Source organism: Polypterus senegalus, chromosome 12 (assembly GCF_016835505.1).
Source record: "Polypterus senegalus isolate Bchr_013 chromosome 12, ASM1683550v1, whole genome shotgun sequence".
In the NCBI taxonomy this organism is placed as follows: Eukaryota; Metazoa; Chordata; class Cladistia; order Polypteriformes; family Polypteridae; genus Polypterus; species Polypterus senegalus.
Genome location: NC_053165.1, coordinates 82,328,208 through 82,352,954, shown reverse-complemented (window position 1 = coordinate 82,352,954; position 24,747 = coordinate 82,328,208). Strand labels below are relative to the sequence as shown.

General features: G+C 36.3%; 1 protein-coding gene across 10 annotated transcripts in view; it reads right to left on the bottom strand.

The window, feature by feature from the left end:
- Window positions 1-2,870: 2,870 nt before the first annotated feature.
- Window positions 2,871-24,747, bottom strand: part of elavl3 (ELAV like neuron-specific RNA binding protein 3) — an 89,304-nt gene continuing 67,427 nt past the window's right edge. For 4 of the 10 annotated variants that reach the window (XM_039772659.1, XM_039772660.1, XM_039772655.1 and 1 more), the window contains exons 4-7: window positions 16,178-16,331; window positions 13,983-14,211; window positions 8,625-8,663; window positions 2,871-3,326 (exon numbers count right to left, since the gene is read on the bottom strand). In XM_039772659.1, coding sequence (XP_039628593.1) covers window positions 2,978-3,326; window positions 8,625-8,663; window positions 13,983-14,211; window positions 16,178-16,331 — 771 coding nt within the window. In that variant the 3' untranslated portion in view covers window positions 2,871-2,977. The remainder of the gene's footprint in view (window positions 3,327-8,624; window positions 8,664-13,982; window positions 14,212-16,177; window positions 16,332-24,747) is intronic. The other 6 variants (XM_039772658.1, XM_039772657.1, XM_039772661.1 and 3 more) reach the window with 6 other exon arrangements.

Sequence of the window (24,747 nt, the reverse complement as noted above, 5' to 3'; positions counted from 1 at the left end):
CCTCTCAGCAATGCAAGACGTATAATGCAACCTGGAATGTACAAAACGGTTTGTTCTGGCTGGTTCGAGTTTTGCCCAAATTTCCCTGCAAGCACATTTAGAGATGAGGTATTAGGATGCTTAACTTGAAACACTGTATAAGGCTTGATCTCCTCACTATGTGCCCTGATGTGTGCCAGTGATTTGCGCAAATGGAGTAAATGAAAGAGATTGAGCAGAGAGGGAGTTATGGAAGGCAGTGGGCTAACTTGTACCATCCACAGCCTAATGTCACTTATTTATGACTCTAATTAACCCACATGCTTAAAGTAAAAACAGATCCTCCTGCTGACAGATAAATCAGAAATAAGACAACTATTCCATATTCGCCTGTTATGTACGCTTCATTTAAGTTTCAAGTCTGAAAAATTTGGGTCTGTGTATTTGTTGAGACGGTGCTCCCATTTAACGCTTGTGCTCCTGGGGGATTGAAAAAAACGAAATGAGTAAGACATGTATAGGTTCAGAGCAAAAATAAAAGCGGAGACAAATTAGATGCCTTGTTTGTCATAAAAACGGTTCTTTTTCAGTGAACAATCATGAGTGTACGCTACACAAATCTTCGCCCCCCCCCTTCTATTTTATTTAATCCCCTTAAATGAAACAATGTAGCCTGTCAAAATATTTTCTTTTTTTTTAAACTTCAAGAATCAGTAAAAATTCTCAACAAGGTCTTTTTCCTTTTTTATAAAAATAGATTTATTTTTAAAGTAACCCTCTCACATCAAAGAGATATTCCTCTTTGGCTAGTTCTGTGTTATTAAAAAAAAGGCAAAAAAAATTGTCAAACACAGTTAATGTTATTTTATTGTTTTTTATGTTTTATATATTTATTTATTTTATTCCTTATGGAGTCTCTACTGTAGCCTATCCCAAATATGAATATGTAAAGATTTCTGCTCTCTTAGTTATCCAAAATCACAAGGAAAAAAGGAAGATCTTGAAGGGGCAGACTGCTTGTCTAGAATGCATATATCTGCTCGGAAAAGTTGTTTATCTTTTAATGAAAAAGGGAAAAAAATGATTTCCACCAAAGAGATTTTGAAAGGTCACAGCTCCTGCCTGCCGCATTGAACTGGACCTCCTGTGTGCATATTTGCTTAATAAAGTGAGTGTTTAGTTAGTCTCGAGCAGGCAGTTTAGCCTCTCACCGACTAAAGAAGTATAAACCACAAGGTAGCCAGTTCAATCCGTACCAGCGACTGACTGCTTGACCCAAAGCGCTGCCAGAGCACACATTGTAGAAATGCAGAACACTGTCCTCTTCTGTCCTGGAAAGCACCTTTGGATACCATTTACATTAGAAAGGTGCTAAATAAATAAGTTTATCAATTCAGTCAAACCACAACTACAAGTGTGTTCTGGACACTATATAAGAATACACTGAATTTTAATTTGCAGGCTTTCTGCTGTTTTCAGAATGGTATATTAACCCCCCCTCCACCCCCCCCCAAAACACCACTAGTGGTTTTTGAACACTGTGGCAAATGTAATCTCATCTTTTAGCCTTATTCATCACAATTGGCCACGAGTCTTTGCTTCTTGTGTCATGCTGGCATGGGGAGCTATATGCAAGTTAGCAAAAAGTCCTCTTTAGTTTCAATTTTGTTTTTGTCTAGCAGCATGATTTAAACAAGATATACAAGTAGGAAATTTGAAAAAGCTGAACAAAGTTGGGGATATATATATATATAAATATATATATATATATATATATATATATATATATATATATATATATATATATATATATATATATATAATCAATCAACATGTACAGAAAGCTTCCAGAATTTGATTCTGAAATGTAAAAATTTGTAATATTTTATTTTGTGTCTTTTTGTTTTTTTATTTTTACTCCCTGCTTCACAGAGTTCTTTTAACAGAGGTAACTTTCATAAAAAATATGTGGACTTTGTGTCACTTTTTCTGTGTTTCTAAATCTGTCCTTATGCACATAAAGATGGATGTGCCATAACACTTTCCTTCTTATCTTCAACCTGTCAAGATCTGGAGAAATGTACACCTTTTGCCACATTGAGAAATAAAAGGAAATGGAATTTATGTTTAATCTTAGAAAAATGCTGCCTGACTTGGCCATTACTAGAGCAATAAATAATCATTGTATGTGGGTTTATATGCAAGTTAACACTGGCTGCTTTGTTCATGATTTAGTTTTTTTTTTTTTTTACAGGAGTTAATGATATATATTATATGTTTTGTTGGTGGCAGCACCAAAATTCTTATATAGTGTGATTATTTTAATTCATTTATGTACTCATCCATTTCTGAAGCCACTTTATCCAACATAGGATCACAGGTAAACCAGGCACAAGGCAGGAACCAATCCTGAATGGTACACCAGTTCATCACAAGGCACACTCACTCACTCACTCACTCACTCACTCACTCACTCACTCACTCACTTTGTACCAATTTAGTGTCACCAATAAATTTAACAGCATGTCTGTAAATCTTCTAATTATTCATGGTGAGTTTTAGGGGAAGCTGCTCATTGTAAAACTATTTTGCATTTATGAATCACTGTCCATTTGCCTGAATTGGATCAAAAGGTGATTGTGCCGCTGCTGATTTCCAGTTAACAAAGCAGCCGGTGTGCAAAACATGCCTCCTAACTGTTTTCTTGAATGTGATTTGAAAAATAAAACAAAAGAGAAAGCTTAGTGCCACAATGCATAACGCTGTCCACAGTCCTATTGCGTCAGACCACATTTGAAACCCCAAAATTGGACTACCTGTCTTTCGTGTTCTTTCCTCAGTCATAATCAGACTAGGCTATTAAGAGATTTCTGATTAATCCAGGCCAATGATTTTTTCAAAAAGAAAAATTTAAAAATTTAAATTCGTGCTTCCCTACGAGATTTCCTTCATCCCCCAACATGATTCTCATTTTGTTTTCTTTGCAATTGCTTCTTCTTCACGCTTTGTGTTGCTTGCTTGTCTTGAAGGAAACTTGAAGTACCCGGTCTCCCAGCCTGTAGCCGTTCAGACTTGCAATGGCCATGGCTGCCTCGTCATAGTTGGTCATGGTGACAAAGCCAAAACCTTTGCACTTGTTGGTGGTAAAGTCGCGGATGACCTTCACATTGGTAACGGCACCAAAAGGCCCAAACAGCTGCCACAAGACACTTTCATCAGCTTCCGGGGACAAGTTATACACAAAGATGCACCAGCCAGCTCCGGTTGGACCTGTCAGATTGACGCCGGCAAGGCTGGTCATACTGTCAATGGTGATCGGGGAGAACCTGGGGAGAAGAGAAGGAGAGCTACTTTGGGTGTGATTATGAAGTTCTCAAGCTTATCATTTGGTACATACTATAAAGTCTACATTATGGTGAATATTACACAATACCCCACAAATCAAACTTCCCAGACTAATTAGATGTGTTCTCAACAACGTTAACATATGTTTAAATGAGTCGTGGTGGTTGCTGAGTGAAGTGCAAAGGCAAAGAAACATGTGGCAAAACTAAACTTGCAAACAAATCCTTGTTTCCTCAACTCTTGTTGCAATCTCCTGCCATAAGGCAATGTTTTTAATTTATCAAGCCACTTTTATATTACGGTCACTTGGCACGTGGTCTTCAGTAGTCAGTAAAGTGCAAATATTTAAGGAAAACCGAGATTTCTTCTCTCTCCTAAACTAGAGGTATATTTCTGATTTAGATACAAAATAGAAGGTTTTGCCTCAATTGGATAAAAACATATATGATTTCATAAATTTCCTTACTTTTTTAATATAAAAAGCCAGGCAAAATACTTGGGTAATAGTATCATTATCTGTGTTAATAATGTGGATAGAAGTCACAGATAGAAGGTAGAATATTATCAAGCAGACAATCTGTAACTGTATCAGGAAAAAAAAATAAGTGAGCTAGCCATTACATAAATGCATTTTTTCCCAACCAAATATATATGGCCATTTACTGCATAAAAAATTGAGAAACAAGTGAATGATTTGTAATATAACATGATCTCAAATCCACTGCACTCAAATTAGGGTTACAGGTGGCCATAATCTATCCTGGCAGCATCATATGCCAAGTTGGAACCCAAGCTCAATGAGGTGCTAACACATCGTGGGGCTCATCACACACATGCACCCATAATGGGCCAATTTACACACTTCATGCCCATCTTGGGGATGTGGGAGGAAAACCGGAGAAAAACCTTTGCAGACAAGAAGGAACAAGCAAATGGCCCACAGACAATGTTGTGAATTGAAATCCTGAACTGTAGATTTGTAAGGCAGTGGCGCTAACCACTGCACTGTTGTGCCACTTTAAACCTGCGACTCTGTAGGGACTCATACTCGCAAACTTTGAATAGCTTCTCTGTTTAATTAGTAGTCCAGTGTGCCCTGTTCACCATGTCACAGAGCTGTGGACTTTGAGAAGAGCCAGAATAGCCAGTGGATGGCCCATATGGACGTATGGAGAACATGTAGAATTCACATGTTTAGTGTCTGATTGAGATTCAAACACCAGACTTTGGAATTATGAGGCAGTAGCACTAACCACTGTGCCACCATGGTACCCCCCCATAAATTATTTCTGTGTGTGTGTATGTACTTAACTATTTAGTAAAACATGTTTTTTCTTCCATTAATGGACAAATGCATGTAAATTACTTTCATCTAGTTATAAAAAAAACAAGCCCATGAACTAAGATATAGAAAATTCTTTGTTAATGAAATTGGTGGAAAAGGGGCTAGCGTGTATATAAGCAGGAATTCTTGTGGTTTCATAAGTACTTTGATGCCTAGTTGATAAAAGAAGTTTATCCCAACTAATTGCCCACCCCAAAAATGTTCATAGATGCAGGTGTCAATTTCACACACAATCACATGAGAATATAACAAAACACAGATAAACCTAGAGAAAAATAAATAAATAAAATGAAAAATTAGAAAATGTCCAATAGAGGAAGAAAGACACAAAAAACTGAACTTCGAAGGGAACAAAATCTTGTTTTCCATGCTGGTGGAAAGAAAAAAAATCAAGCGAAAAAGTTAGTTGAATTAAAAAAAAAAACAGTACTTTGACTAGAATTTAACTCTAAAACCAGTAATCAGATATTTTCCTTTAGTTTTGAAAATTTGACACTTTTTTGTTTGGCCAAAGTCATTCTCTCTATCTCATATTTTTTGGGATGCTGCCACATTTAACTGATAATGCGGATATTTAGAAATGTGTAAATGGAGCTTTTATATGGATGATAGCTTAGTGCGGGCATGTTGCAGGAGGCGGAGTGATGTATTCACACTCTGTTACATAAAGTGTCGTCACTTAATAGATGTTTCTACAATATCCATGCAGGAGGATCTCACAGGCTGCAGTCCAATTTCACAAAGCTTTTCTGTCACGACTTGCTTAACTCTTGGGATGGTGACTAGAAATATTTATGTTTATTTTCATTTTTATTTTGTTTGAAGAACCAATCTATAACTGAAGAATAATATCTGTAATTAAAGTTTCCTGCCATTAACCAATATTACTATATTGAATACTGCTGCTAATGAGTCACATTCTATCTTTATTTTATAAAAGATCTGTTCAATGTAAAATATATACATTTCTATTATTTAAATAAATCATGCAATACATTTTATTTTTATTTCAAACATAACACATCACATGCAATATTAATGATGATTGTGTTTGCCTTTACCATCCACTACAGACAATTCAGACTCCATCTCTTATGTTTGTATTGAATTGAACACACAATTAAAATAACCAGTTAAAATGAAGATCTTAGGCTGGCTCATATCTCTGTTGTAATCAGGGGTGAGGCCATTACTGTATGTAACAGGCTTACATATCAAAGACACACGCATATAGAGTGCCCCCACTGCATTGTGCCAGTGGCATGAAATTGGTACTTTTCCACAATATTGATTTTAACTATCTATTATCATTTTAGAAATGAAATACAGTACATGTAACTTTATTTCATATAAGTTAAAAGAAAAAAAAAATACAAAATTACAAGCTATGTTCATTTTGTAAATGCAGGTGTATAATTCAATAAATAAGACACATGCTTTGTTTATTTTATTATGCAGTTATAAATCAAAAAAATAAAAAAGCATGGTATTAATATTTATAAATAGTAAGTTCTGTACTTTGAGTATTCTGTTATTAATTTTTCCAAATCAAATGCTGTTATTTCACAAATAAGTTATATGCTACTGTATTTTTATTTCATTATTAATTTAAGATGCTTAAGTGCATAGTTATTATTTCATTGCAATGAATACATCATACACTATGGTTATTTAATTTTTATAACTAAACTGGCACATGCGATTTAGTTTTTATTTAATATACAGTAAACAGTATGTCATATTTTATATTTGATGAAAAATATGATGTTTGCGGGACCACTAGGTGCAAGTCTAGTAGATGACAATGAACACTGAGATAATAGCCTCTGGTTTAAATACATATGGCTTGGATGGCTGCAGACTGGCTTTCTTCTTGAGCCTACCTCATATTGGATTTATATAAATTAGTAAAACTCATTATTTAACTCATAATAGTTCAATAAATGATGTATAATTTATAATATATAAACATTTAAAAAAATAATTTTAGACACACTCAATTTATAATATATACTCAATTTATGAATATTGTCTTATCTATTGTCTTTTTTTTACTACTGTATTTTGATGTATAATTTCCTTATCCAAAATTGAAAACTCCATGGAAATTCCTGGACCTGGTGTCCACTGTAAGCAGCGTCTTAATTCTGCCTGTCACTGAACGCCAGTCATAATTAACGACCATGTTTTCTAGATGTGGCTAAATTTGACAATTGTGAAAAAATGTCACTTTCCTGAGTACCTTGAAGTGTACCTTTTTAAGGTCCTTGCATATTCCTGTATCTATCTACAGAGGCTAACATAAACAACCTTTATGTATTGGAATTTGGAGTGATCAGCTTTTTAATACAGCCTGGGACAAAACTACACCCCCTATACTTATTATTATTATTTTTTTTATATACTTTTGTGTGTTTAAAACAAAATCTAAGCAGTGTTAACTTTGTCTTAAAAAACAAATATAAATATTGACTTTTTTTCTTCCATTTGAGTCACATCATCAATCCTATAAAAACTCTGAATTAGTGTAAGCTGCCCTAATATCGGGTGTTCTTAGGAAATATAATGATTTACTTCATGAGGTATAACTACATAATAAACTAGAATAGTTCCTGAAATCATCTGAACAATACTACTCAGACTAAATATAATAATTACATGTAGTCATAATTAATAAAATGAGCATGTGCAAACTATTAAATGATTACATTTTCTTTTAATTTAACTTGACTAATGACTTCTGAATTTTCTTTCTGGTTAGTAATGAATGATAACTCGAACATGCTTGCTTAATTAGGCTAACAACTCAAATCTCAAAATTTGGATGTATCTTGATTATAAGTTCTCCAAATTCTTTCCTTGATTTAGGGGAAAAATTTTACAGCATGGTAGTGGTGTGAAAATTTTTCAAAGTTGGTAGTAAAATTCCTTCAGTATTTTTTAATGACGGCAGCAACCCAATTTGGGGACTCTGTTCTGGTGTTGTAGCTAACAATGGTGCTGTGGTTCAATATGTTGAGTTTGAGCAGGACTGCCAGGTTCTCCGTTTCATTACTGTGTAAAAAATGAAAGTGGCATGTTTAGAAGTATGCCTTTGTACCAAAACTTCAGAGCTACTTTCTACAAATAACTATGCAGAAAATGCTTTAAACTCATTAAAACTTCTTCCCTAGCTAAATCACCAAACACTACAGTAAGTTGGAATAAGTTTAATATGTACAGAGAAGATTTGGTAGAAGCCTATTATGTAGTAAGATGTAGGAATGCCTTTTGGAACATGGCAAGACAACTAAGGGGACTTTATGACACCTGCAGGTAGTGTGTATTTCTGAGTTGGTATTTTCCAGGTACTGGTTAAAATCACTCATGTGCATGGATGTGAAAAGCTAGAGAAATCTTCAAAGGATGTACATCTTCTACATCTAAATCTGGATGTTTTGTCACCCTGTCTTTAGGGTTCTGTGTATGTGAGTGTGGAACATACAGTGATGTATAAAATGGGATTAACCAATGAAGACCAAATTGTTTATGTGGATTATGTTTCTACATAATTCTTCAGAACAAATGCCTGGACACCTAGAGTGAAGGGATACCAAATGAATTACCAATGAAGGTGGTCATGTTCTTTCTGCTGTGCACAACTAAATGAACAGAAAGTAGACAGTGATGAGGAACACAGGAGGTACTCACCGCTCAAGGGAGGTCATATTTGGTTTGAACTCCACCTGTCATCCTCTCATAAATTCTGGCAAACATGGGGCTGTTAATTTTGTGACTTTGGCAAAATGGCAAATGTTGATTAAACTTTTTTTTTTTTAAAACAGACATCCCAGACAAGAGTAATAATTACTGGTTTCTGATCTTGTTAAATTCTAGTAGTAGCTGTTGCTCATTCATTTTCTATTTGGTTGGATATTTATATGGCTAGCCAGACAGGCCTTGGAACGTTAATTACCTCTTGACTCCGTAGGCCATGTTTAGTAAATTGTCCAGCCTGCAAAGAAGAGGGGAGAATGGGAGGGAGTGGAAACGTTAGTAAAGAGTTCTGAGTGACAGAAAGCCCTTTCATTTAAACTTGCACTGCCTCCTTCTTTGTCTTCCAGAGTGGCTTTTACTTTTTCTTTTATTATTCAGTTTTTTCTAATGTTATTTATTTATTTTTCTCTTTTCCATCAAGGAAGGTGAAACATCACAGAATACACATGACAGCTGTCTGGAGGCCACCATGTAATACCTGAAAAATGGCACAAATATACACCACATGATGCTTGTTACACTCTTTGTTTTTGTCACTTTTTAATATCCCTTACTCCAGTCATTAAGACGTTGAGGCTCTTACCATAGTGTGCCTTGATAATCTCCAGTCCAACCGGTATTACTACCCCAATTCATCCACACAGCATATTTCTATTACTGATTACGTCTGTGTAGTGTTAAGAAGGAGCTGGAACTTAGCCTGGTAAAAATTGGTGTAAAACATAAAATCACCTAACATGGCATGCTATTCTGTCCCTGTGGTATTATTCCAAAAACTTCCTCCTGAATCTAGAATAATAGAGTCCTGCTTTACATGGCAGTACCTGGACTCTGAGGGGCTATCCTCTGATATTCTTAAATTCTGGTAGTAGCTACTGCTCATTCATTTTCAAATTGGAGTCCTGATACTGAACATACCAAACACTTGTCCAATTCTATTAAGGTAGCACTCCTTTATCTCAAGTAGCCATTCATGTTTTTTTTTCACTTAACACCCTCCCCTTGCTGAACAGCGTCCTCTAACTGACAACGTAATCATGGCGCCAATGTGACAGGTTTGTTCAGTATGCAGGAGAGCACCATAAATTGCTTTCCTTCTGGAATTTTAACTAAACCCCCACCCCCAAGAAGTGTGAAAAATGAAGCTCTCATTTATTTACAGAATAAAGAAGTGTTTGACCATTGGCATAACTTAATGAAGACTAGTCTGCCTTAAAATTTATTTTGCTCTACCTGTAAAACTTTGCCCTGTGTGGTAAAGCTTCCTGACTTGGCTGATGTGAGATACCCGGGTCATTATATCACAGTGACAGAGGCCATGAGTTGCTCTCATTGTAGGGTATGAACCTAGGTCCTGTACTGGTATCATCTGAGTTCTACAATAGATAGAGAAAATATTATGGGTTCTCTTGTGCATTAGGTATATTCTGGCTTAAAATATTTTGTTCAAGCTGCCTACTTCAGGACAAAACTACAGAGTCAGTGACTAAATTGATTGCTACTTACACTTACTCTGGTGGATGGAAATGGCTGTTGTAACTCTTTAAGGACACAGCAAGTAGAATACAAGACAGGATGATTTGAAACAAGGCTAATAAACAGAGCATACATAGTAAAATGTGGCAAAGTACAAGAAGGGGTATACAGTGGTATGAAATCTTTTAATGAAATTTTCAAAGTGTCTTTTAATGGTGTTCACTGTGACATAAAGGCCGATTGACTAAGCAGCAAGACAGTGCCCGCTGGTTTGTATCTGTGTTTATCTGAATACACTGGGTACATGAAGAACTGACTAAATATGATCCCTGCACTTTACAAGAAAAATGTGTACATGCATTTCAATACGCTGTGAGCTATGATTTATTTGTGTTTTTTACCAAAGGTGCTTCCAGTGCCCCTACCGCATTAGTAACAGAGCTTAGTTGCTTTCTTCAGTTACTGAGCCTGACCATTTGTTTTCACTGCATTTTAGTCTCTCAGATTTTGATGAATGTATGTATGTGTGTCCATGTATTTCTTGTCTTCTACAAAATGTAAATGTGTTAACATTTCAGATCTCCCTTTAGTTGTTTGCCTACATATGCTAGCCATATAAATTAGCTCTGTCTCAGAGAGTTCGCAGCACATATGAATCAAAGACGAGGCTAGCTGACTCAAGGTGACAGCCTGGTCATGACTGTCCATGCATAGACATTTTGTTGGGGAGGAGGACCAGTGGGATGCATAAAGTTCAGCCACGTAATTATAAGAGGCTTCCTGTAATTGCAGTGACGTTCACAAATGAACATCAGCCTTTAATATATGTGAGATGTTTGTCCTGCGTGTCAGAGCAACACTGCTGGCCACAGGTGACCATATAAAGGTAAATAATAATAATAATAATAAATAAAATCCAGTGCCATCAGTTATTCTGCCATGCAGAAAACTATGCAGCATTTTTTGTTCCCTGCCCACCATAAAATCACCCTGGTCAAAAAAGGAAGAGTGCAGTTTAAACAAAAGTGTCATAAAAGGAAACTTCTTCATCTATGTTACTTATCTATGAAAAGCAGAGAGCCAAAATATTAACCTGAACTACTGACCAGCAAGAAGCTTAAGACAAGAATGCCAGGCTGGCTGGGTGACCAGCTGGCTAGTATTTTCAGGGATGGCCATTTTAAAGATGTCTGTTTCTTCTTTCTCAGCCTAAGTTACTTTTATGGCACACCTTTGATACTTACCAACAAAAACTGAAATCTCCTTTAACCAATTTAAGAATCATTTTAGCATTATAGGAAAATCCCCAGGGATGCTAAAAGGGAATAACAGGGAGGCCATATACCTCTTTCTATATCCCACCATCCCTCAGTTCTCCACAAAGTATCCCCAGCTATGGTCATCTGTGCATTATGCCCCTTTAATGTTAAGTCTTACACATATCAATACCAAACTTAAAAAAAAAATTCAAAAAGTAGTCATGTTCTAAACCGTGGAATTTCATGTTGACAGAGAAAATCAAGATGCAGTAACAGTCTTCAGTCACTTAAGATGGAATGCAAGTTGCTTTGAAAGATGGGAACTGGGAAGTTTACCAAGTAGCAGTTTTGGAATGTACACATGCTCAACTGCCCTGCTGTGTACAAAAACTGATTCTAGGTGGCCTTCAAGAATTGGATGACCCAAAGGCCTCAAGATAAATGACCATCTAGAAGCTGTTTAAAATTTTAGTTGGGCAGAGATGAAACTCTCTAAGCTTACAGTCTGAATGCAACTACAGACTCATAAACCATAAAATGATCAGGTTATATAGGCTAAAGGCTTGCCACAAGTGATCTTTGATTTTACCCCCTCTGGAGCTTTTCATATTTTATTATGTTACAATATATTCATTTTCCAGTGCTGGTTTTTAATATAAGATTGCCTATTTATAACAGATTTTTCACATGCAATATGCACTCTTCATAGCACATATAAGGTTAGCAAATATTACTAACTCTAATCATTGTCTTAACCTTAATCACTATCAGAAGTGTAAGGTCTGGACATGTCAAAACCAACTGTAGTAGCAGAGAGGCACAAGGTAGTAACCAATCCTTGAGGTGACACCAGTCCATTGTAGGGCTTACTCATATACTCTACATTAGACCAATTTAAAGTCACCAAGTAAACTACATTTACATGCTTGGGACATGGGATACCACTAAAACTGCCAGCAAAATAATGTGGCAACTCCACACAGACATTTACTGGACCAGAAATCAAAGCTGGGTACCTGAAAGTGTAAGACAGCAGCACTGATCACAACATCATCATATGTTATGGAATCCTAGCATATTTTACCGTGACCTTTTCACACTGACCAACAAAAATAAAATCCAGCTGAAAATAAAATTCTAAAGATTTTCCTAATTTTAAATAAAAAAGTAAATAACATCATGGTCTGATACTTGCAAATTAGCCCAGGTGCTACTAACTAGCTTAAGAAGTCATATGATTGATTACATGTCATCCACCCTTTTTTGCAATAAAGGTGTTTAGCATGATCTCCTGATACATACACCTGTCTTTGGAAAGTTCCTCAGTTTGGTAATGTAAGTCCTAAGCAGTAAGAAATCATGACAAGAAAGAAGCATCAAAAGAAAGTTTTGTAAAAGTTTTTACAAACACTGTTTGAGCAAAAGGTAGAAGAAAATGTTCACAACACCAAATCTATGTAAAACAAGGAATCTATGAAAAATTAGGTTTGAATATTACTAGTCAGGAAGGCAACAAAGGGGGCTACAGCTACACCTTACAGATTACAGTTCTCCAGGTACAATTATCCAGGTACTTCACAAACCTTAACTCCATGGAAAACTGAAAAAATGAAAGCCAGTGTTGGAAAACTGCCTATCAAATCTAGAAGAAGGCATGAGTCAGACTGTAAGACTGAGTTGAAGAAAACTAAAAATTTGGAAGACTAAACATGACCCTTTTCACCTCAACACTTAACATTATATTTGGTACAGCTTTAAGAGAGGCAGTGGATTCTTAAGGATTTTACTATTTTTTGTGCCTCAAAATAGAATTTTAAATTTCAATTAACACATTCTATTCATGTTCTGAACCTATTTTGAGTTGCAAATGCATGTTCAACATTAACACTAGCAGATACTAAACTCTGTATGGTATTCCATTTTGTCACAAGACACACTTTTGTCCACATCACACTGGGCCAGTTTAGGGCGATCAACTAACTCAAACACTGTTCAGGTTGGAAGTGAGATGAAACCAGTGTACAGCAGAGAATTCATGTTTCTAGGTGAAGAATATGTAAAGTCTTGACAGAGAGAGACGGAGCCAGAAATTGAACACAGGTCCCTGGAGCTGTGATGCAGAATCACTAAGCACTGTGTAACCCTAAATGTATTTTTTATAATTTAATATTGTAACATAATAAAAGTGAAAAAAGACCAATTGGGAGGAACATTTTTTAGCTTTATACATGCAAGAAACTAAGGCTAGAAAAGGAAAGGGCAGACAGCCAAGCAGTAGTGTATCCCTAAAACTGAACCAAAAATGGCAGACACTCCCTCCACTCAGGTACTGCATGATCATTTTTTCAAGTTGTGGAGGAAGGCACCAATAGCTTACAATCTAAAAATGCGCACCAACAGTTCTAACACAAAGACTAACAAAATGTGCTGAGGAGTTGAAGATTTACAGGCAAAACTTTTCATTGCAGATAACAAACATGCAAGCATGCAAATTAGCCAGGACAAAGATTAGAATAGTGACATGAAGTCAATTCCTGTCCGAAACCAATTATCTAATATCAGTTGCAAGAAACATCAATATTTTGTGAGTATATTCTTCCTCCTTGAAATGCTGCTCATCATATAGACACTTAATTTCATTTATAGGCTTTTTATTACTAACTTTTGCTCTAGCATTTCCTGGAAATGTCATGGTTTAAGCATTAACTGAATACAAATTTTAGAAGGGGTTAAAAAGAAAAAGAAATATTACAAAAGAAGATATTACAAAAAGTCTACCCACTATGGCTCTGTGGTTCCCTTGACCATGGCGGCATGCCTACCTGAATCTCTGTGTTTGGTGGTGCAAGGGTCCGGTGTATCGTCGTGCAGCTGTCTGATACAGCTGGGTCAACAGCGCCTGGCCCGTTTTCTGGCTGGGGTTGTTTGCAAACTTCACAGTGATAGGTTCGGCAGCACCCAGAGGTTTCTGTCCATTCAAACCTTTGATGGCTTCCTCTGCCTCATTGCGTTTGTCAAACCGGATAAATCCTACCCCTCGCGATATGCCTGCTCCGAAGCAAAAACAGTAATGTTAGCACCTAGAGGATGTTGTTGTGGTTCCCTATAACTAAGAACAGTATCTGGAGCTTTAGTATGCTTTTTTAATACTCTCTTTGAAACAACATATACAACCTGACATTTTAGAAGCCAGACTGTGCTACCTAGAAGAGATGCCTGTAAAGTAAAGATACCTAATAAAGCAATCAACTGGCTCTGGAAAAGTGTGATTCAGCAGTGTCTTCACCGAAGCCATACTAATGACAGCTAAAATAAAGATTAGCTCATTTATTGTATCGACTGTCCAGCCTCCTAGTTGTATTGAAGCAGCCCTGATTGGTGGCCTACTGCAACATTTAAACATGTGCAGCCATTTTACAGTAAAGCAGTTGAGGGGAATATCATTTGTACATGTACAATTAATTATTTAATCCAATAATGTCTACATTAGTGCTACTGATAGCTTATCATGTCATATGCTTGTTGCAAACAGACAATTTCTCTCAGTCCTAAAATGCATTGCATTTTGGTATCTTGATCTTTCAAAGCATATTTCTGTGTGCAACATGAAATGTTATGTGATAAGGTGGCATAAAAACCCAGCAAAATATTAGAAAAAAATTACGGCCCACAACAATATACAATATGATGAACATTGAAAATATATATTTTAATGTTTCTACTGTTTATTACAATAAAGATTGACTAATTGATGGCCAAAGAGGATTCAAACAGTAACATATAAAGAGATAAACATATACTGTATGAATGTGATGTTTGCACATCACAAGAACTTTTAAAATAAATGTGTGTTTTTATTTATGGGGGTCATATATTAGTCTTTGTTTTTTTTGTCACTGAGATATAATGACAATTATTAAGGACACAATAAGGTTCACCATAATTGTCTTTTTTAAAGATTTAGAAAATTAAATTAAGACTACACGGCAAAGGGGCAGAATACTCCTTAATTACAATTATGGCAAATTTTTTACATAATACCTTTTTCATAATTGGAACCTAGGCACGCTAGTTACTTGCTTAGTTTTTATTTTTTTAACATAAACGAGCAAATGTTTACCATCCCAAGGAATTTTTATGTATATTTTGCAGTTCAAGACAGTGTCTTGTTCATGGCTACAATCAGTGACATGTGGGACTGAACCAGAAACCTTGATGTATGTATTTCACCTTTTAAGGGCTCACACAACAATGAATGACCAGTTGGACCATTATGTTTCAAACTTATTTTATTTGTCAGTATAGAATTATCTTTCACCAAGCTTTTCTTTTCACAGATGGACCCCTATTTGATTTCATTTGACTGACATGCCCACCTACAGTGATACCTACAGTGTGTAATTTCTGTCACTCACCAGATTCTTTTACACATTTTTGCAACATATCTCACTTAACAAAACTGTTTTAATGGTCATTAATTGAACCTAGTTGGAGATGCAGTAGAAAAATATGAAATGATGAAAGACAATAAATTGAAAGAAAATTAAATAAGTTTGTTGCATGAAATAAAGTCTGGGAAACTGGATTTGTGTTCTCTCCCATGTTCACTATTGGGGATTTACTTGCTATTGAGAAACTTTTTGTGCATTACTTAAGATTTTAATGATGATGGGAATTGCTTTTTATTCACATATGTACACATCCCATTAACATTGAGGACACAAATTATAGACGATGAAGTGGTTACATTTTAAATACTTAATGCACACTACTGTTGCTAAAGTCACAGTTCCATGCTGATTTTACTATTGTTGAGAATCAGACAACTTTTATGAACTTTAAATTAAACAATTTAATGATTATGAACAGAATTAGCAAGAAACATTTTGTGCACACTTTGGGGACGCCTGCTGAAATGGACACACATCCAGAAATCAGCTCACTGCCTGGGAGTAGAATTTCAATATAGGCACAGGGGATCTCTACAATGTGTCATGGGAGTGAGTTGAGGCTGTACCTGTCACCTGGTCCACCAGGATTCGAGAGGTGATGATCCGGCCATATTGTGAAAATAGCTGCTCCATTTCTTTTTGACTCATTGTCTTTGGGAGTCCACTAACATAAAGGTTGGCATCACGGATGGAAGCTGAACTAGGTCGGGCGTATGATACCTACAGATAACAAGAACAGTACAGTCAAGCAATAAATACATTTTGAAAAATATGGCATTATTAAATTTATAGCTTAGTAGATGAATATTTCATATTACATATTTGACAGAAAAGTAGCAATTATTGGCACTGTAGTTTTTGTTAATTTATGTTCTTTCCATTGCAAGGAAAAAGGTACCAGCTTGTTTTATTTTACTTGGCAAATTCAAAACATAAAGAAATCTGCTGGATTCAAATTATACAGCCCTTTTAGATTCACAAAAGAATTTCTAATACAATATGAAAAAATAGTCAAAAAGGTCCCAGGGTTAAATGAGGTTAAATAAATATGGCTGAAAAAGTCTGTTCAAGAAGTCTAACCAATTCCTCAACAAAACACAGTACTAATCAAAGAAAACATTTTAATTCTATTTACTTGACTTTTAAAATAATGTGAAAAATGTCTGGAGAATTCAGGAAACTATGTGGAAAAAGTAAACATTATAATTATGGTTTTCTAGATGGAATAAAGCATACTTTGTTTATCATTTTCCACTGCATTTGCATTAACTGAATGCCACCAAACAAATGAAATTTTTATTTGCAGTGCTGTCAATCAAAAAACTTGATCAAGTAAGTCTGACACATTCCTATAGAGCTCTCTTTGCCAAGTTATAGACTAACAGACTGATCTGCAAAGCCAAGGTAGTGACTGCTATTTTCAGTTTTCAATGGAAATTAAATCAAAACATGAAAAAATAATTTGTGTGTAAAACTCACTATGCCAGAACTTGCTTCTAAAGGTGGTTGTGCCTATGAACAGTGTTATGCAAATATAGACTTGTCTCATCAGTGGCACCATTGAGGAAGACAGCCTGAAGAATAAAGGAAAAAAAATCTCAAGCTACATTTTTAGTCTAAGTGGGGAGTCTTTTGCTGGGAAGAAAAGAACCATTATGTGCATCTGGGCTTGTACTGTGACCTCACAGTAGGTATTAATCCTTTGAATGTATTCACTTCTGCTGTACTCTTTGACCCTGCCAGGATGCAGCACTACCTAGTAGCCACATGACTGACAGGGTAACCGGGCTACAGTAATGGCTCCTGGGAAAGGGCACAAACTACTGATATTCCACTTGCAACTAGTAACCTGCATATGCCATTATGTTTTATCGAAAGATTACAGAAGGTAACTGTGAGACTTTTTGGCACAGCTGCTTCCAGTTCTGTGGCAACTTATTAAAACCTCAATGAGGCCATGGCCACATCATGGTCACTGATCAGTTATACTCCATTCCACCATGCAGTTGAGAAGCCTGTCCTGAAAGTATTACTAATTTGAGTGTGCTGTTTTAAACATTTGTCCTAAGTACTTAGATTGTTTTTGTTTTGTGCAATATTCACGTTTTATGCAGAATTATATCACAGATGTGCTGCTCTGCATACAAAGTACAAGCATTTACTGACAATGTTCAACAAAACTCACAAAAACTGGTCTGTAACAAAGCACTGTGCATAGGCAGATATCAAATAGTTGGCACAATGAGGCATCCTTATTAGTCTAAAACAGAATAGATAAAAATAAATGCCACAAAGCTGAGTATAAAATAGCAGCCAAAAAACAGTTTTTAAACACTTAGCACTACAATAATATATACTAAGTGGCTGAGTGCTAGTATCGCAAGTATTAGTCTATTGCATTTGATATAACCACCAAAGTAGTAAACACTCTTTCGAGTGGTTGTTAATAATGGAAAAACCCATTAAGCCAGGCTAGTTTTTGTTGCTGGTACTAGAGGAAAAGGGGTAAATAGCTACTTTCTCAGAGTGATTCTTAATGAAATGAAGAGGAAGAGGAGAAAACTTTCTTTTGCAAAAGAGAGAGGTAAGAGGGGACTGAGAACACAGATTATCTACACATAAATTCAGTCAGTAAAGCTAAAGCATGATAAGCAAGTCTTTATTAATAGTTTTTGGCACAGCAGGTAGTTTTTTCCTAACAGTGCTTGGAAACTAGACCAGTTTCAGCCTGGCATGCCTGCTGTGTCAATTGTGTGGGCTTCCTCTGGGGACTATGGTATCCTGAACAAGATTCTGCTGAGTTTCAAACTAGTCTGGCACCATGAAGTGGTGTAAAATGTGTGGGAAGGCCCCCAACCTAGGGAGATGAGCTGGTGAAATTCCATTATTCGTATCATTTATTTATTTAATGGGTACAGGTCCCATCTGGGGGTTCCTTCTGTGTGGTGAGTACATGCTCTGCCCCACTCCACATGCTGACCCACTGATTGTCAACTCTCAAGATAATGACCGTGAGTGACTGTTCTTGTGTTCATTCTTTCTGGAAAAAACCTGGGGTGTCCAAGAACCTAGGTTAAGAAAATAGATTAATTTTTTATCTCTCTGTTTATTAAATTAAAAAATCATCATTTTATGCAATATACATTGCAGTACTTTTGTTCAAAATCTTGGGTGCCACAAAGGAGTGACTCTGTCACCACTTATTAACTGCGTAATATGTTCCACCTATTCAGAACTCATTTCCTCAGATGATCTCTCACTGTAAAGAATGGATATGTGCCTTGCAGTATATCTGAAGATGACAGCAGATCTATTGGATGCACTGTGCCAAAACGTATTATAGCCACATTCTCCCTGGATCACTTTAACGCAAAGATGTCTGTTCCAAGCTGACAGCTATGCAGCAAAAGACACAGCGTCAAGCTGACAGCCACACACATACAAGCACACACACAAAAACACTGAACTATGCTGAAAGGTTTTCTATGAAGGACTTGGACAGAATCATTTTATAGGCCACAGCTGTATTCTCCTCCCAAGGCAGCAGAGCACGATGTGTTATCTCTGTAGAAGTCATTTAGATTTCCTTATTATTATATTCTTTAGATACTTTTCCTACTAAATCCTTCCATCTGATTTTGCATAGAAAAGTGACAAAATCAGCTGCATTCCAATTAGCCAGGCTGCATCTGGTGAAAACACCATCCTCCAATGGGACCAAATGCTCTCCTAATGAAGACACTGCACTTCCCACAGTGCAGTGGCAGATTTGGTCGATTACATTTAACAATATCACACACAGTATGTTACACATATCTACATAGGTGAACTTTTTCAGGTATGGAAGACAGAAATTTTAAGGTTAGGTAGTTAGTACTCACTGGTAAGGATAGCGGAGAGTGTCAACGTGTTGCATATTGAGTAGCACATTCAAATATGAATTTCACTGTATACTGTACATGTGACAATGATGACTTTTAAACTTTTTTGATACTTGGCCTATAAGTAGAGTATTTTTTTAAGTTAAGTGATTTGCTCAAATTCATTCAGTGACCAAGAGACTGAAACTGGTTTTAGGTCCATAGCCTCCATACTGCCTGCTGAGTATAATTTTAATATAAGTAATTACAGGTTAAGTGACAAACAGAAAGTCAGTAGTTAAGAATGATTCAGCAAATATTTGCTTTACAGGCTAACATTTTAGCCACAAATGGAACACTTCCTTGCACAGACATTTATTTTATGTGTTGTCCTTCCACAGTGAACAACATCCCAACCAGCATTATAACAACAATATACTATTTCCTTATTTGAACATTAAAAGAGAAAATACTAATGCAGTAAAGTAATAGTGAGAGCAAAATCTGCATCCTTATGATTTAAAGCCACAAAGAGGTATATTCAGGAGGGCCTTTTCTAACATAACACATCACACACAGCTACAAAGTTTTATGCTATGGGCCGGCGCACTGCCCGGGGTTTGTTTCCTGCCTTGCGCCCTGTGTTGGCTGGGATTGGCTCCAGTACACCCCTGTGACCCTGTAGTTAGGATATGGCAGGTTGGTTAATGGATGGATGGATGTGCTTATTTCTTGAGTCTGGTAGTAGAGGTGTGCTTTACAATTCTAGTTGTGTCTGGTCATACTACATTGGGGATACCTCTGCTTCTCTGTTACCCAACTCATGTTAATTGTTTTTTGCAAAATATTCGCTCTGTATCTTAACAGTAGCACATACATATGCCATTTTGTGTTCATTCTCTGAGAATGTTGTCTTGCACTACTTAAATGTTTAATCCCTGCACCATCTTCCACCTCCTTCATTACCCTCAATTCCAGTCTCAACTACAAACCTGTCATTTTCTATCACACCTACAGATTCTCACTTGCGCACACACATGCAGGCACCAAGCCTGCTCACATACTTGATGTATCGCTTGGCTGCTTTACCCACAATGCAGTGATAACTCCTGACTGTTTAAAAACACCTTCAGTCCCATGAGCCTCTCCCGGCCCTCCCGTCGTCACGGCAACCCACGGCCTACGCATCTGTCAGTGTGCACTAGATTTGAAGGTTATGCGGATGCTGCTCTAATTGCACCGCCTGTTCCTCAGCAGTCCGCCAAGCAAGGATGATCAGAGTTCCGGCCGCTGGTACAAACAAGCTATAAATAAAGAGTTATTTTCAAACTTACAGAAAACATATTCTGGCAGCATTTCAATTATTTTTGTTGAAATGTTTTCTTACTCTAAATAATCTGAATGACCAAGAAATTGACTTTCTCTGGCTCTCAGATGAAGAAAAAGTAAAATTACTCACATTATTACTAAATGTTTACACCATCCTACAAGCCCTCCAACCCTAGTGAGCGTTTTATGGAGCTTGCAAAGGAGGAGCCTTCTGTGGTTAAATCCCCAACTAACAGGGAATTGGTTATATGCTCCATATCAGCAGTGACTCATCCTTTGCCTTGGGGGCAGTGTCAGGAGGGCAGTACTGGCAGAGACAGACGTTTGCTCACAAGTCACAGCCCCAAGAGAGTGCTGGGTTTCCATAGCAATGCTGTGTGCATCTTAATGGAAATGTGAATACGAGGTACGACGATGCGTTGATATGACACTCTCTGTGGTTTACACTGCATAAGCACAAACAATAGTTTCAACCCTCAAAGGAGAGAATAAGTAGGGTTGGCACCAGCACTCAGTGCTAAAGGGTTTCTCTTATGAGTGATAAAAAATTAAGCTGTTAGAGATAAACAAAAGGAAATATATACTATACTATATACTGTATTAGATACTCACAGCTTATTTTCATGTCTGCTAGCTTTTACAGTCAACCAGCTAGCTAGGAGCATGCATGTCTCCTAAATATAAAATTAAGAAAGTTCAGCAGAAAGGAGGATGGCACTGGTGATGTTAACATTGTCAGGTTCATGTCTCCTTTCTGCTGGACATCTTGGCACTGGCTAGGCCTTTTATTCCATAGAATTTGACAAATTCATATTACCTTCTAACATCTGAATGACCCAAGCTAATTAATAAATTGCAAAACCAAGGCAGGCAAACATTCTTTACAGTAGTAACTGATACATACTCTGTCTACCAATGTATTCATTTTATATACAACAACTTCTATAGGGCATAGACAGCTAAAAAACAATATCTGTAAATACCTTTATACACAAAGCTATTGGTTCTACATAAGCTTATTAAAAATAGAAAATATCACAAAATCTTGTCAGAGATAGCACTGAAATGTGCCTTTTTAAAAAACAGAAACTTTGTCTCACTTTCACACACACACACATACATACATACACATACATGCAAGTCAAGACTGTCCAAACCTTGCCAGAGAAAAGTGCAGAAATACCTGAAACAAACATTCTAAAACTCTACCAGCATAAACAGTAAGTGGAGGCAGCAAAAGAAATATAATTGTGATGCACTAAGTGTACTGGGAAGTATTTACAGTATTTACTATTAAAGACTCAGAGTACTTTACATAAACTGCCATAAAGGTGAGGTGAACAAAATCATTGCATTTAATGGTTCTAGGAGACATTATTAAAAATAAAACCTTCTAGAAGAAGTTAAAGACAGCTTCAGAAAAATCTGTAAAAATTGCTAGAAACAGATACTGAAAACTATCACAAATAATTCTTAGAGGCATAACAGGAAAAATTTAAAGGTAGTTAGCAACACTTACTAAAAGCACAATACTAAAGATTCTTATAGATAGATATGCAAGTTTACCAAATCAAAAACAAGCTTTGGAGAGCTACACGAATGTATCTGCACATAAACTATTCCAGAAATCTTTAAAGAGATATTCGTCAAAAAGTCTTCAGAGTTATGCTTTTTATTCATCAAAAGAGATACAGAAATCCTTCTACCTAACTGTTTTCAGAGACAAGCTGATTTCTATCAAAATCTTGTTAAATAAATGACAGACATACAGTATACATTTTTCTAAAAATAGAGGCAGTTAGGGAAATCTCATAAAGGCTTACAAGAGACAGATATAGGAAACTCTCACAAAGTTTGTTAGATGTATGAGAATCATTGTTCTTTAACAAAGGTAGTTAATAGCACTTAAATTTTTTAAGTCTGAAATTGAAGCTTATACTAAAGTTTGTTACATTGCATTTATGGTTACATTCTTTTTAGAAAAGACACATTATAAAGCTTGTACATAATTACTTTTTCATATAAACTTTGAGCTGGGAGTTTTTTTTGTCCTAAATGGTTTTTGTATAATGCAGAGGATGTGGTATCATGAATAAATTCAAAATGACAAGCATGGGCTGAATTTTGTTTGTTACTGAGATTGGGACATCTGCTGCTATTTATGTTTTAATGTCAGCCAATGCCAAATACCTCAAAGTACCTCCACAAGTCTAGTCACACTTTTTAATGAGACAAAGGGCATTTTAGTCTATTAATGTATTAATATGTTAACTTCATCAAAACTGCCTTAATAGAGTATGGCTCTGTGCCTACAATGCGTATTTCATACATGGAATGTAGGTGAATACAGTATTATAAATTGTAAATACCTACACTAGTGAAATGAATTAGTTTTAAGATGGATTTAACTGCATATATTATGCAAAGGACAAAACAAAGCAGATAACTCACCAAAAGAATAGCACAGTAAATGTTTGTCTGCAAATGTTTGGTGTGTAGGCACATTCGTAGAAGACATGCAAGTGCGAACTTTTCTGTGGGACAGATCCCAGGTGGCACTTTTCGGCCTTGTGATTAAAGCAGCAGCTGGTCATTGTGTTCAGATTTGAGGGAAAGCAAGGGGATATGAAAGAACCAGCTTATTAACTTTTTCCCCATTTTACAGATGCTCCCTTCTATCCACAGAGCCATATGGCTGTTAATCCTGTAATTGGCATTCTGAGCCCATATATTTTTTTTTTTTTTTATCACCCTGTTGTTGTGCTCCGGAGGTGTGGGTTTCAGATGCAGAGAGGGCGTGTCAGCTTTTTCAGTCAGATTTTTTTCTGATTCTCACAACACCCCAGGGTGGAATGAGAAAGCCCTGTTTCCCCCAGACAAAGGGGGCTAAAGTCCGCTAATTAGCAGAGATACACAGCAGATGGGGTCTAGCCAAGTCTGACCCCAGCCCTCTTTCTTACTGGGGGCTTCCTTAATTATATTTACATCACAAAAGGAGTTGTCACATCTCCATCCTCTGGCTTCTGACCCCTGGCAGCTCTCAGTGCTGCTTTCTCCCTTTCTCTCTGTGTGTCTGTATTTGGCCATATCTCATTCACAGTCATTTCATTATCTGTGTTTTTCATCCTTTTTCCTCTCCCTCAAACTCCTTCTCTTGATAACCCTTACAGAGGGTTACTTCTGCTAGCCAAAATGGGAGACTTGGAAGCAACACCATCTGATATAACTAATACAATTTTTACAATTATTTATTGCATAAAATCTACAAATCTAACATCTGTATGGAAAAATAATTTGGAAATAATTTAAAACTGCACCAAATTAGAGTAACTGGTCAATAATGTGTCAGTAAAGTAAAGTTACAATGAAAGATTTATCAATTAAAAAATTGTTTTTAAAAAGAAAACCTCACAGGCTTATATTTGAAATGTATTATTTCTCACCTTCTGTGAGTGGCTCTTAGAGGTAAGGAATCATTTATCAAAAATACAGGGTGAGTCAAAATTATGTTAACACTAAAGGTACTGCTATGTATATACTTACATACAATTTTTGTGGACAATTTATGTGCCACATATGGTACAGGTTGAGACATTCCTGTAAATCATCTTGCACATATGAAGTATGTTTTATGAATAAATAGTTTCTGCCATTAAAATGTTAACATAATCTTGACTCACCCTGTATTATCATATTCATGATCAGCAACCTTGAAACAGCATAAAACAACACGCCAATACCTATATAACCAGTCTCCATTTTTTCAAAGTGCTGTGGAAAACAGTATGGAGTGACCACCTGGGGTCAGTTGATGTCGCTTGCAGAAGCTCAAGTCCATCTGATCATTTTTGCTTAAGACAACCATTGGTTAATTCTTTATCATAAGGGTGTAATTTCATGTACAAAATATGGTACAAACATTGCCTAAAATGATTTTTTTCAGGTCC